The sequence below is a fragment of the Crocodylus porosus genome, unplaced genomic scaffold (genome assembly GCF_001723895.1).
Source record: "Crocodylus porosus isolate Cpor-Errol unplaced genomic scaffold, CroPor_comp1, whole genome shotgun sequence".
Lineage (NCBI taxonomy): Eukaryota > Metazoa > Chordata > Crocodylia > Crocodylidae > Crocodylus > Crocodylus porosus.
Genome location: NW_017728953.1, coordinates 1,083,568 through 1,097,079, shown reverse-complemented (window position 1 = coordinate 1,097,079; position 13,512 = coordinate 1,083,568). Strand labels below are relative to the sequence as shown.

General features: G+C 52.0%; 1 protein-coding gene across 2 annotated transcripts in view; it reads right to left on the bottom strand.

Annotated features, from left to right (window-relative positions):
• The window catches only part of HDAC7 (histone deacetylase 7), a 128,739-nt gene extending 124,359 nt beyond the window's left edge, over nucleotides 1-4,380 (bottom strand). The window contains exon 1 of one of the 2 annotated variants that reach the window (XM_019556450.1): nucleotides 3,901-4,380. In XM_019556450.1, the coding sequence (XP_019411995.1) occupies nucleotides 3,901-3,919 (19 nt within the window). In that variant the 5' untranslated portion in view covers nucleotides 3,920-4,380. The remainder of the gene's footprint in view (nucleotides 1-3,900) is intronic. The other variant, XM_019556449.1, reaches the window with a different exon arrangement.
• Nucleotides 4,381-13,512: the final 9,132 nt, after the last annotated feature.

Genomic DNA, 13,512 nt, shown 5'->3' with positions numbered 1-13,512 from the left:
TGCCTCTCCTCTGAACCCTCTTCTCCACATCTGCCCTGAATCAGACCTCCAAAACTGGACCTTGCATCCTGCGGACTGGATTGCAGCAGCTGCCACACCAATGCACCGGTGCTACCCTCCCTGCTCCCTCTCCAGGTCTCTCTGCTTGTGCATCCCAGGGTGGTACCTGCCCTTCTACCCTCACCTGTGCCTTGGAGAAAAATCAAGCAGGGGAAGAGACGAGCCAAGAAAGCTAAGGGCAGCCCAAGCTGCATTAGTAGGAGCATTGCCGCCCTCGATCTGCTGGCACCAATGAGGCTAAATCTGGAGTACTGGGTCCAGTTTTGGGCCCCGCACTACAGAAAGGATGCAGACACATTGGAAAGAGTCCAGTGGAAGGCAATGAAAATGGTTCGGGGGCTGAGGGATATAACTTGTGAAGAGATGCTGAGGGAACTGGGCTTATTTTGTCTGGAAAAGAGAAGACCAAGAGGGGATTTAAAGCAGCCTTCAACTCCCTGCAGGGGGTTGCACAGGGGATGGAGCCAGAAGTTAATCCAGACCAGTACACGGGTTTGAAGGCCTGGAATAGGTCTGAAGGGTGGTTACAAAGAGGATGGACCCCGACTGTTCTCAATGGGGGCAGAAGACAGAACAAGGAGTGATGGGCTCCAGGTACCGCAAGGGAAGTTGAGGTTGGATATGAAGAAAAACTTTCTCCTAAGGAAGGTCGTAAAACACTGGATCAGGCTACCCAGAGAGGTAACCATATTGGTCTAAGGACACAGGCAGACAGGGTTCTTTGGGTAAATCTGATATCTTTTATTAGATCAACTTAAATAGTTGGAAAAATTCTTCTTGGCAAACTTTTGGGTACAAACCCCCTTCTTCAGCTTGCACCTGAACGCCTGCAAGGCAGAATTTTTCCAGCTATTTGAGTTGATCTAATAAATGATATCAGATGTACCCAACAAGCCTTGTTTGCCAATTTGGTGGTGGCATCTCCATTCTTAAAGGATTTTAAGACCCGGGTAGACAAAGCCTTGGCTGGGATGATGTAGCTGGGGCTGGTCCTGCTTGCAGCAGGGGGTTGGACTGGATGTGACCTCCTGAGCTCCCTTCCAACCCTCATTTTCTCTGACTAAGAGGATGGGAATGGCACCTGGGGAGGCTGTGGGGCCAATCTGTGGCACGCCTGCCCAGAAGCTTGGCTATAGGCCAGTGGGGGGAGAAATGAGCCTGAATCCCTTCACCAAAGGGCTCAGGCCCCCCATGTGCCTGGTAAATGCTTTCCCCAGCAGAGTGGTATATCAAAGGCAAGCAGGATCACCATCAAAACATGCCCTGAAGAAAAAAGGCTGACACCAGCACTGTCAGCCGCACCAGGACTGCTCGTACCACGCCAGGCCCCTCCAGAGAAACAGCTAAGGGGACGCCCCGTCTGTGAATCCCTTTGCTGGGTCAGTCCCTAAGAGTCTGGCACATGGGGCAAGGTCTTGGTGTGAACCCACCCACCTCCACTTGGACACGGTCTCAACCTCAAAGCAGCACCTGGGAATTTGGACCAATTTATGGGCAGGGAGTAGAATCAAGTCATTTTCCTTTAGCTGGTACATGAGACCTGCAGGGGTGCTCACCGTCCCTTGGCTAACCCCTGAACCTCGCTGCTTTGTGCAGGCTTCACACACCAAGTGCTCACCCCCTCCACACTCCCTAGGGCAGCGATTCTCAACCAGGGGTTCGTTGCACCCTGGGGTGCCTTGAGATCCTTTTGGGCGCATCTACATGTGCATTAAGGTGCTTTTCCTAATGCACATTAACTTTAGTACCTCTAATGTGAGGTACTAAACTGTGCATTCGGCTGCCTTAATGTGCAGTAACAAGTGTGCATGGCTTTTAAGTGATGCTTAATGCCCAGTAGCCCATTTTACTGCGCATTAGCATAATCACCCGGTCTTTTACGTGATGCTTTAATGAGTAGTAAAAGAGGCTACTGCATATTAAAATGCATGTGTAGACACACACTTGGTGCCTTGAAGCACGCAACATTAGCACGGTGAAATGATCACACACAATTTGCAAGACAAATGGAGAGTTTCCACCCCGTTTATAACACTACGGGTTCCTTTCTGCCCCGCTGGGGTCTCTCTGAATCCTTTGCAACTGCAGACTTTGCTCTCTTCTGCTGTCAAACAAGTGAACACTAAGAGCAGGCGTTCTCCACGGGGTGTGAGTCTGTCCACGGTGACAACCCCCTGCTCTAGGGCACACAGGGCTGCAGAGCTGAATGAACAGGCCCGCACATTGCCCTTCCACGGTGAAACCCTTCGGTGCTTCAGTGCTCTGCCGGAGATGTGAGCCAGACACAAAGGCTCGGTCGCTCCACGGGGTACGTGAATTCCAAATACTTCCTTCCTTGTATTATCTGAGTAGCCAGCAATGCATTTCTCCCACCCCGGGGCTGCCGTGAGTGAAGCTGGACAGGAAATCCGCATGGAGAACAAACACAGAAGATGCATGTGGCGGAGGTGCCCGGCATCGCTGTGGGGTGGGGGAAAAGCAAACCCAAGGCACGCATGGGGTTAACAACATGCAGCAGACTGCAACCCCTGAGGCTGGCAAACCTGGGCAGGAAGGAGAAGGGCTGCTGATCTCCTGGCAGCCTCCTGGTCTTTGCCATGCAAACATGTAGAAAGCAGCTCAGTCTGGGGAAGCCAGACTGCCTCTGTGTTATACATAGCGGAGATATTATGAACAATTCGCCCTTGACCCCATACAGCGGGCTCCAAATCTGCTTTCTTGACATAGGAAATTAGTATCCCAGCCCTAGGAGATGCTGTAATGTTTTGTGGAGCGAGGGCAGAAGAGGATCATGCCCCAAAGCTTCTCCCCATACCGTTACAAGTGAACCCGAGACGGCTGAAGGCCTCCTGGGGTTGACAAGGTTCTTTGGGTAGATATGATAGCTTTTATTAGGCCAGCAAAATAGTTAGGGAAAAGTTCTTTGCAAGCTTTCAGGCACAAACGCCCTTCTTCAGAGACCAACATGGCTACAACCACCAATCCTGGGGTTGATCCACACAGGACGACGCTGTCCCCGAGCCTGAGATTTCTACCTGGGACACCTACCGAGCCACTTACTCATCCCCACCACGCTCCAGCCTCCCTCAGTGCGGAGCCGTTGGAAAAAATAAACCAAATGCACACAAGGCCAGACTGGAAAAATCCTCCGACTCGCTTGAAGGCAGGTAACAGGAGCGATGCACACATGGGCAGGAAAAGGTGGCCGTGCCCCCTGAAACCTCCTGGCTCTTCAACTCAGAGCTGCCCAGCGGGGAGAGCCTGGTACACTTCCTATCAGGGTTAGTTCAGGACTTTCCGGCACTGCTGCATCTCTTGCTCAGGTGCTGGAAAACCCGAGGGGCTGGGATTAGACCATATCCAAAGCAAGGAGGCAGCGGTCTTCTCAGAGCTCAGCTCGCCCTAGGCTGGATTGCATCATATTTGTTTTCCATTCCTCAGCCCTGGAGGAGCTTAGACTCTCTCCCGCCCTGCTATAAATCTGAATCGAGCTCCCAGGTGCAGGTATGGAGCAAGCTCCTGGAAACGCCCGCTGATCCAGCCCCCTCTCTAGGGCTGGGAGTGGGCTCTAGCCCACTAGGTCCAACAGACATGGCTTCTGCCTCCCAGACATCCAAAGTTCAGTCTAATAACAGGCAGCTGGGTTAACTTTAGCAGCATCTGGGCTGTGTGTTGCCTCTGCAGGCTTAAAGGGAAAAAAGGGAAAGGACCCCAGAGCTCACGGGGGCTTTGGAAAGACACACACCCACACCCACGCACCGACGCTGGAGACAGTCCACTGCAAGCACAAAGCAAGGCACGTTGGCAGAAGAGCCAGTGACCAACTGGCTGGCTACTCACCCTGGTTTAGTCCTTGCATCCAGGGGAATTAAAGCTCTTGACGGGGTCTCATTGTTCAAGCTGATTCTTAAAAGGAGGCCGCTGCTTTCTGTATATCACAAGATTCACTCCAGTTCGGGCAGAGGAAAGAGAGTGAGAGAGCGAGAGGAAGGCAGAAGGGGAGGGACTGAGAGAAGGGCCCAGAGGCCGTATAGAATGACAATGGAAGGAAATGCTTTATCAAACCTAGAAAGCGCAGCCAACCCTGCCCTGGGAACAGCAGAAGGAAAGAGAGAGAGAGAGAAAAAAAGAGCCTTGCGTTAGAAGAGCGAGTCTTAGCTCCCCCAGCTGCCTCTCGGGGCCTGCATGTCACAGCTCAGGGGACACAGCCGGACCCCAGCCCTTCAGGGATTCAGCAGAGGAGGTTCAGCTCTTCCAGAGGGGGGCAAACCCCCTCACAAAAAAAAAACCCCGAGCCAACTCGAGCCCTGCGAGAGACTCAAAACCCTGGCGCTACCCCCTCCCCCGGCTCCAACCTTCCAAGTTCCTATGAGTCAAAGCTTAGCAATGTGTTCCCGAAATGTTACCAATCCGGAATACAGCATCCGAGCGGGCTGAGCTAATAACCCTGTGTTCCTTGGCCCGGGGAAACGGTCCCCGAGGAGCAGTTGCTCTTTGTTGTTTGTTTGTTTGGTTGGTTTTTGTCCGACTTCTTCCCCAGGCCGGGCTCCCTAATGGGTAGCAATGACGCTAGAGCGGTGGCGTGCCAATGCTGCGCGCTCCGCAAGGAACGCGAGGGACGGGGTGCGGCGTCTGCCACGATTAATCGCACCAGAAGGAAGGATTCTTACCCTGATAATGCAGGTGGGAGGAAAAGGAGACTGCAGGTGGGGAAACTGAGGCCTAGAGAAATCAAGGGGCTTGGAGAGAGATCAAGGGGCTGCTAATGGTCCACGAAGCCTTTGGTCCCAGTATCCATGAATCTTGGAAAAGATCTCACCCATTGTCCTGTCTATTAATATATTAGAACAGGGGGCTTGGAAGGGGAGGTCACATCTAGTCCAACCCCCTGCTCCAAGCAGGACCAGCCCCAACTACATCATCCCAGCCAAGGCTTTGTCTACCCAGGTCTTTAAAACCCGATGGACCCTAGTGTTGCCTCCCTTTGAGGGGAAGGAGAGAAATAGTGATAAGCTCAATAGATTGAACTAGCGGCAACCAACCTTCTGGCACTGTGGGCTGTATGAATGGTGTAGATCCCATGGGGGGTTGACTGTGGGCATTGGCAATGCGTAGGGGGTTGAAGGGGGTGCACGTGCACCCCCGAGATCAGCCGTGCACCGCCCAGAAGTGTCAGCTGCAAACACCCCTGTCAGCGACCTGGTGCCCCCCCACACTCAGGAGGCACCAGTCATCCATGGTTGTGGGCCCACACCCACACTGGCCGGATCTGGGCCCCGTGCCAGCCTGGTCTGATCGCAAACTGCCCCCCACCCCAGTTTGGGCGCACACTGCCCACCTACCACTATCTGGCACTCAGGACCACATTACCCAGCCTCACATCACCACAGGTCCAGAAACTTGGCATCAAGAAGCAGCAATTAATCCCCCCACCACTAAATTTCCACACCCTTGGGAAGCCCCGCAAGCTGGTTGAACACCTTTGGATTAAACTCCTTCGTGACTCCATGTGCATTGTTTTAACATCCCCCGCCCCCCCATCTTAAATTATTTCTCTGGCTCCTCTCTGCATCTCTTCCATCTTTCAAATGTCGGGTTGAAAGTGTGACTGCCAGCACTGGATGAAGTGGTCCGGGAACAGTTTCACCGATGCCATGCCCAGATGCGCCATCCCATCACCCCTCCTCCCCATTCCCATCTGTGCATGTAGACAGAATAATAACATGCCAACATCTGGCGTGTCTACGGCATCACTTACTCTGCAGTGATTCACCCGCACTGTCTCCAATTCCTATGATAGTCAGGGTCCGGCTGGCTTCTTTCCAGGAGCCTAAACGTTTACATCTGGAGCTGGCCAAAGCCCAGAAGGCTGTCATGTGGGAACTTCTGTGATTTCAAAAACTGAATATCCTCTGTGTCAGGATAAAAATCTCAGGACTTTCCATAAAAATAAAAATCATATTCTGAAATAGTCCATTTTGACCTGACCGATAATATATTCATAAAATAGAAAGAGAAGAAGTGGCGCTGGAAGAGAGCTCCGGAGGTCAACTCTAGTTCAACCCCCACTTGAGGCAAGATGAGCCCTGTCCAAACCATCCTATACAAATCCATCAACCCTGATGTAACACAAGACATCACACCTGAACCTGCCCCAGGGAAAGCAGGGGACCACAACTGCCAATGTCCTGCTGCCATACCAGCTGTGGGGTTACATAACATTACACTGATGGGAGTCATGCATCAAACCTGCTTAAATGCAACTGAAAATCCCACTGGGCACCTATCTTCATCTTTGGGCACCTTTCCAGAGAGTGCCTTAAGTATGGATCTAGTGACTACTGAGGTGTTGCGCAAAACAGGACAGCATCAGCTAGAAAGGCAGCAAGGTAGAAAGGCTCTATCTCACAGCATATTCACCTCCATTCTTCTTCTCATGTCTTAGGCATAAGCTAGATAGTTTTCCAGAATCGTGCACAAGCGATGGCTCTCTCCATTGCTGCAACAAGGTCCTCCTTCATATGGATCTCATCAAGGAGTTGGCAAACAAGCAGCACCCTGCACTTGTCAGTGTTGAATCCCATGCTGTCACCCACCTCTGTAAGATCTGATTGCAGCTTGTTCCTCCCCTCTAGTGAGCCCACCTCCACTCACATCTTAGTGTCAACCACAAATTTGAACAAGGTGCTATTCACCCCCTCATCCAAGTCACTGATGAAGACGTTGAACAGTGCAGGCCTGAGGACCGAGCCCTGGGGGACCCCACTGCCCACATCCCTCTAGGTCGAAAAAGACCCGTCCACCACCACTCTCTGGGTATGGCCCTCCAGTCAATTGGCAACCCATCTGACTGTGTAGGGATCAACACCACAGTCACCTAATTTTTTAATGAGAACGGGGTGAGAGGCAGTGTCGAAGGCTTTTCTAAAGTCCAATACATTATGTTTATATTGATGTTTACTGTTCTATATTACTGTTTTACTGGTACTATATGATTTAGGCCTACATATGTACATTAGCACAAGTCAGGTCAAGTTTCCTTTTTGTTTGTCAAGTCTCCATCTTGTCCCCATGCCCTGTTGTGTAACCTGCGATGCATACCTACCCCTCCTATGTAACTTGGTTCCTGAATGAATGAGGGTGCTTGAGAGACAATGGCAGTAGATCTAAAAATAGCTCCCTCTAAATGACTGAACTATCAAAACCACTACCTGGACCAATGACCAAGCCCTTGGAACCACCCTCCACACTCAAGAAACAAAAGATGAGGCAACCCACCATTGTGCGAAGGCTGCACATGCTCAGTAAGAATACTTGGAGCCCTCTGGGACAGGACTGACCTTCCCAGGACAGGCCTTCTCCATAGGAGATCAGAGGTCGTCTGCCCCGTAAAAAGGGGTAGTGAAGACTGACTCCTTGGGACGCCCTCTCCATCTGGACCAACACCATGCCACACCACCTATTCACCAAGAGGCCCTGCCGGCAACCCCCCACTCTGGACAACACCTACTGGACAAGGACCCCTTTCCAGCCTGGATAGGTAGCCATCACCCCCCACCCTCTTCAACCAAGGACTTGGACTCTGTTTCTCTTCCCCACCTGGACTCCAGCTCTTCCACTGAGTTTCTTTCTCCTGCTGCCATTGAGAGAGAGAGAACCAATAACTTTATAGGGCTGTGTAGTGCATTGTCTGTTTAATAAACCTGTTATTTTGAAACCCTGAGTTGGTTTTTTGTCTGTTTTCTGACAGTTTCCTCCTTGCCACCACTTATCTGCGCCCCCAAACTCCCAGCTGTCTTCTCCTCATCACCAGGCTTTTCCCCTTGCACCAGTGACCTCGAGTAACCCTGGGGCCACTTGACCTTAAGTAACCCCAAGCCTCAGCTCCTCAGTCCAGCTTCTCTCTAGTCTACCAGTTCTAATCCCAGTTCCAGCAACTTTCACTCTTTACACTTTCTTTCTCACCTTAACCTTCCCTCAGGTATCCCAAGTGTCCCAAACACACACATACAGTACCATCCAAGTTAGGAACTCACCTGTGTGATTATGTAGGTGGGTGGTATGTGTTTCTGAACCTGTACATGTAATCTTAATGACTTCAGGAGGAATGAGACATCTTCCAGTTGTATTTGTCTAGCTTGTTTTTATACATCAAGAGAGGATATAGTGAATTATAATGTTACTGGAATGTGCATTTATCCGTTTTTGTTTCATAGAATCGGCAAACATGAGGGTTGGAAGGGACCTCAGGAGGTCCCATCTAGACTAACCCCCTGCTCCAAGCAGGACCAGCCCCAACTAGATCCTAGCCAAGGTTTTGTCTACCTGGGTCTTAAAAATCTCCAAGGATGGAGACTCCACAACCTCCCTAGGTAACCTGTTCCAGTGCTTCACCTCCCTCCTAGTAAGAAAGTTTTCCCTAAAACCGAAAGCTAAGCTTCCCTTGCTGCAACTTGAGACCAATCTCAAAATGAACAATACAGCCCAAGGTGCTTTATTCTATTAATAAAGTTTCTAGTTTAACAGGAGAAAAAACATGTGCTGTGGTCTATGCATTGATGCATTACACTATCTCCACTCCTCTTTTCAAAATCCTACATCCACCCATGACCTAGACCCACTAAGATGCCCCAGCCCTCACCAGGATGGGAAACGGGAAGCCCAGATCAAAAGTGATGTGCCCAGATTTCCCCACTGCCAGTCCCAAGTTCCATCTTTCCTCTACTGAGCCTCTTGCCTGGTGTCCCTTTGTCTGATGCCCCATGAGGGCAGAGGCAGCCTGTATGCGCTCGGGGAGGGGACAGGCAACTCTGAGGCAGATGGAGCAAGGAGCAGAAAGCTGAGCAGCAGATCAGGTGGAGGAAGGGATCGGAGGGGCCTGCCTGCCAAAGAGCTGGGCCCACACTGCCCCCAGGGTCAAACCCTTTGGGAGTTTCCCCTCAGGGCCTTTGGCCAGGTCAGAGCTTCTCATGGGAAAAGGGCAGGGGAGAAAAGCCTATTCAGGCAGAGAACAGACGTCACGGTGCTAAATCTGGAGCTTTCCCCCTCCCCTTGGCCAGGCTGTCTTGCAAGCATGAATGGGGCTTTCACCGCTTCTGTGAATGCAGCACGGCAGCGGCCTCGCATTTCCTTACACCCCAGGGGATTTGCTTATCAAGGGGCTATTTTCTGTGGCCGAAGATCTGCTCCAGGCCGGGTGAGATGCAAAAGCAATGGAGCTGCAGCATGCTTCTTTCTAGGAGCAGGGGGGACAATGATGGACTTAGTCCACCAGCCTGTCACCGCTCGCTCACATTCTCCAGTATCAGGTCCCTGCCTAACAACAAAGAGGCAGAGGGAGAGCTGGGAGTGCCGGGATCCACATGGCTGGCTGATCCTCTTTGTGTGAATGAAAGGGACTTGGGGGCTCCTGCTCTGCTGGAAGGGTTAAAGGCCCCACAGGGCTCAGACTGTCTGGGAATACGGTCCCAGGCCAATGTGCTTCTGTCTGCAGACTGCAAAACAGCATCAGCAGAGAACTGAGGAGCAGCCAGTGCCTTCTGCCCAGGTAAAGGACATCACAGCACAGGGTGGGAGACACCCATGATGACAACTGGAAATAAGGTCAGAAGGGATTTTTTTTTCCAGTCCTGGAAGCAGCATATTCTTCACTGCTGGGGAGGAATTTCTGCATGCCATGGGCTCCAGGCCTGGAGATCCAAATCCCAAGAGAAGAACCAAGGCCCCTTTTATCCCTCAGCAGAAACCTAGTCAGCTATGTTAGTCTGAAGTCAGGTAGAAGGCAGGTAGCTTTGCACATTATAGACTAACCAATATAGTTATAGATCATAGCATCCTAGGGAAGTGGGGCCAGAAGGGACCACCAGAGTTCACGTCTAGTCCAAACCCCTGCCTAAGGCAGGATCAGCCCTGTCCAAACCATCTTGTACAATCCATAATATAACATATTGTGACACTCCTGTCAAGTACATCACGCAAGACATCACACTTGAACCTGCCCTGGGGAAAGCAGGGGGACCATGGCTGCCAGCATCCCGCTGCTGTGACAGGTTGTTAATATTAATATTCACTCCAGAGATCCCAAGCAGAGACCGTGCCCCTAGCTACAAAGAAAGGGACTCCCGCGCCCCAAATCCCATACCAATCTGACAGGGGAGGGAAATCCCTTCCTGACCCCAATGCAGTGTCAGTCTGACCCTGAGCAGAAGGGCAAGACTCTCTACCCAGGAACCTCTGACTTTGGTCCCAGCAGGAGCTTTAGCACAGCCCAGTCGCCATTCCCAGCCTGGGCTGCAGCCAACACCCAATGTCTCTTAGGAAGGCTTAAAAACACCCTGACACATAGCAGAAAGACACAGAGGGAGCAACTGGCAAAGCCCAGTGAAAAATCCCCGTACTGGAACATAGGCATCGCTACACCTAGATCATCCCTGACCCATGGCTGCCCAGCCTCTTCTTGAACACTTCCAGCGATAGAGAATCCACCCCAGGCACCTATTCCACCACTTCAGCATTGTAACAGCAGAAAATTTTTTCCTGAGATCCAATCTAAACCAACTTTGCCACAACTTCAAGCCGCTGGTCCAGATCCTTCTGTGGAGAGAAGGAAAGAAAAGGTGGTTTCCTTCTCCTTCGTGGCACGTAGATACAGATATCGCAAGCTTCCACAAGCTGAAGGTCCACTGCAAAAGGATGGGCAGAAAGCTGTGTATGAGGAGAGGGAAATGAGAATACAAGAGACAAGGGCATTGAGGGGAGAGAGAAGCGCTAGGAGAGAACAAGCAAAGCAGCAGTAAACCCGTAGGAGCAAAGGGGCCAGCAAAGCTAACCCAGATAATGCGATAAGAATCCATAAGCCCTGTTTTAAACAAGACTTTTAGGGGTTTTTTACTGTTTAAATCAGACATTTAGTGTATAGTAGGCAACTGTCGATCCTCGAGACAGAATCTGAAGGCCAGACTGAGTCTGGACGTTCAGCCCCTTGATAGCTGTAGTTATGTGCACATCCAGGAATCAGACGCAGGCCTCCCATGTGATAGACAAGGAATCTACCACACAGTGGGTATTTAATCCGAAAAGTGCATTGAAACAGGAAGGCAGGACCCTTTCACCCCTGCTTATAGCTTTTTCTGCCATCATCCACTAGCAATGGCCCTCTGCTGTCCACACTGGCCAGACTGGGCAATGCCCACATGGCAGAACAAGTGGACGCTGCTCCGATATCGGCTGCAGAAAGATGCACAAGCCCGTGGCCGACACTGTAACCTCCCCAGGCCCTCCATCACCGACCTGTGGGTAGCTGTTCTCAGGCAGTAGGCCTTTAAAATATGGACGGGATAGGAAATTGCAGAACAAAGACATCACCCGCAGTCTGGGCTGAGTTAAACCTGGTGCAGAAGGCAGGACAGATAGGAATTTACTCCGGGGTAAGTCAGCCTGGGAGGAAGACAGTGTGATTTTTTCGTGGTGTAACTTTATCCCAGAAGAGACAGACCTGGGGTAAGTGTGTCTGCACTGGGCTAAGAAGGTAGGGGGCTGCCGTGGCCTGGGCCCTGGAGAGGCCCAGGACAGCTCCAAGGCAGGGCAGAGGAGAAGGAAGCCTGCGTGAGGCCAGCGCACATGTAGCCAGAGATCCAGGCGGGGGAGAAGACTGCTGAGAGCAGCTTCTCCATAGATGGCAGGAAAGGAGCAGGTTTGTATCTCTGAGGAGAGAAGAATTATGTCTGCAAGTCCGGGTGGCTAAAAATACTCCCAGCAGCTCCGAGCCAGGCTGTAAATAAAGCGTTTGCTCCGGATTCCAGCAAGAACAAAGGGAAGGGGAAGGGGAAAGGCCTTGATAGAGCCTCCAGGACGAGCTGGTTACCCTGGGACAGGAGCATGGAGTGGCAGCATCTATATAGGACCACAGAGAAATGCGCTCAGGTTCCTCGGGGAAGCAGAGTGGTGTGAAGGCAGTGCTCACTTGAGGTATGGGGGAGTGGGACAGAGGAGAAATGCCCCCTTCCCTGGTAAACAAAGAGGCAGCACTGTGACGTACAGGCATTACACAGCATCCTTTTATGTAGGCAGTGATCCCTCTAGAGATGCTCACCATGTCCAGAAGCCATCAGCTTGGCAGTGCATAGGGAAGTGGAGCTAGAAGGGACCTCCAGAGGTCACATCTAGTCCAACCCCCTGGCCGTGGCAGGATCAACCCTGTCCAAACCATCCTATGTAGATGTATAATCCAGCCTCTGAACAAAACAACCATCAGTGCTGACACGGCACCAGACATCACATCCAACACTGCCGCAGGGCAAGCAGGGGGACCATGGCTGCCAACATCGTGCTGCTGCAAAGGGGGTTAATATATTCTCAAGAGATACTGGGTAGAGACTGTGCCCCTCTACAGAGCAAGACAACCCCCCATCCCCACCCCCCCCCAGTCTGCACAGATCTGACCAGTGCATAAAATTTCTTCCTGACCCCAAACGCAGCATCTGTCTGACCCCAAGTGGAGGGCCAAGACCCTCTAGCCAGGACCCTCCAGCTTTAAGTCAAAGCAGGAGCGTGGACACAGCCTGGGTTGCCATCCCCAGCCTAGGCAGCAGCTAACATCCAGTTCCCCTAAGGGAGACTTATAAATCCCCCTGACAAATGGAGCAGCAGGGGGAAGGCAGGGAAGGACATTCCCTCCCAGCTCCATGAGACAACCAGTAGACAGACAGTGCCTTTGGGGCCAGGCCTGGCTGCTTAGTGCCTAGTGAGCGGACAAGATCATTTGGGACCTATCTATGCCCTGTGCTTTCTACAGACCATAGGAAGAACAAAGAGCACGCAGGCTCAGCTCATCCCAGCCAGGAAGGGACCCAATACCGCAATGGATGGCATTGTCTGGCCTCCTGGAGAAACGCAACTGGATGGAAGCCACCAAGATGGCTCGTCGTCTCTGTGCCCCGAGGACAGAGCCCTTCCAGAGGTACCGCTCCTTGGGCTTCACGGCAGCCCCAGCTGAGATCTCTTCGCCGATGCTTCACCCCGGACCCGCTCCATTGGCTTGGCCTGTCTGAAGCTATATATAGCTGCAACGGGGATAGGATTGTACTGGGGGGTGGAATGGCAAGCAGCTGTTCCCATTCCCCTGACATGCTCTCTCACTTCCCCCTCCCCAGCCCCCCAGAGGGGAGACTCAAATGTTCCACCACAACAGGAAGACTCTGGTTGGGAAATGAGGAACAGCTGCCGGAGAGAAGGAATGAAGCAGCGTCCAGGGAGGCCTGACTTCAAGCTCACAGGAAACGCAGGAGAGATTTCGCAGCCACTTTTTGTACCGTGCTCTGTTATTATTTCACAGCAGCCCCAGACTCCGGCCCGCCCTTCTGCCACGGGGAGGGAAGGGCTTGGTAAAAAGATGCCTGGGACTTGCCTTCAAATCCCCGGCAACCTTCGTGCCCCTTGGCCTCTGTTTCCAGG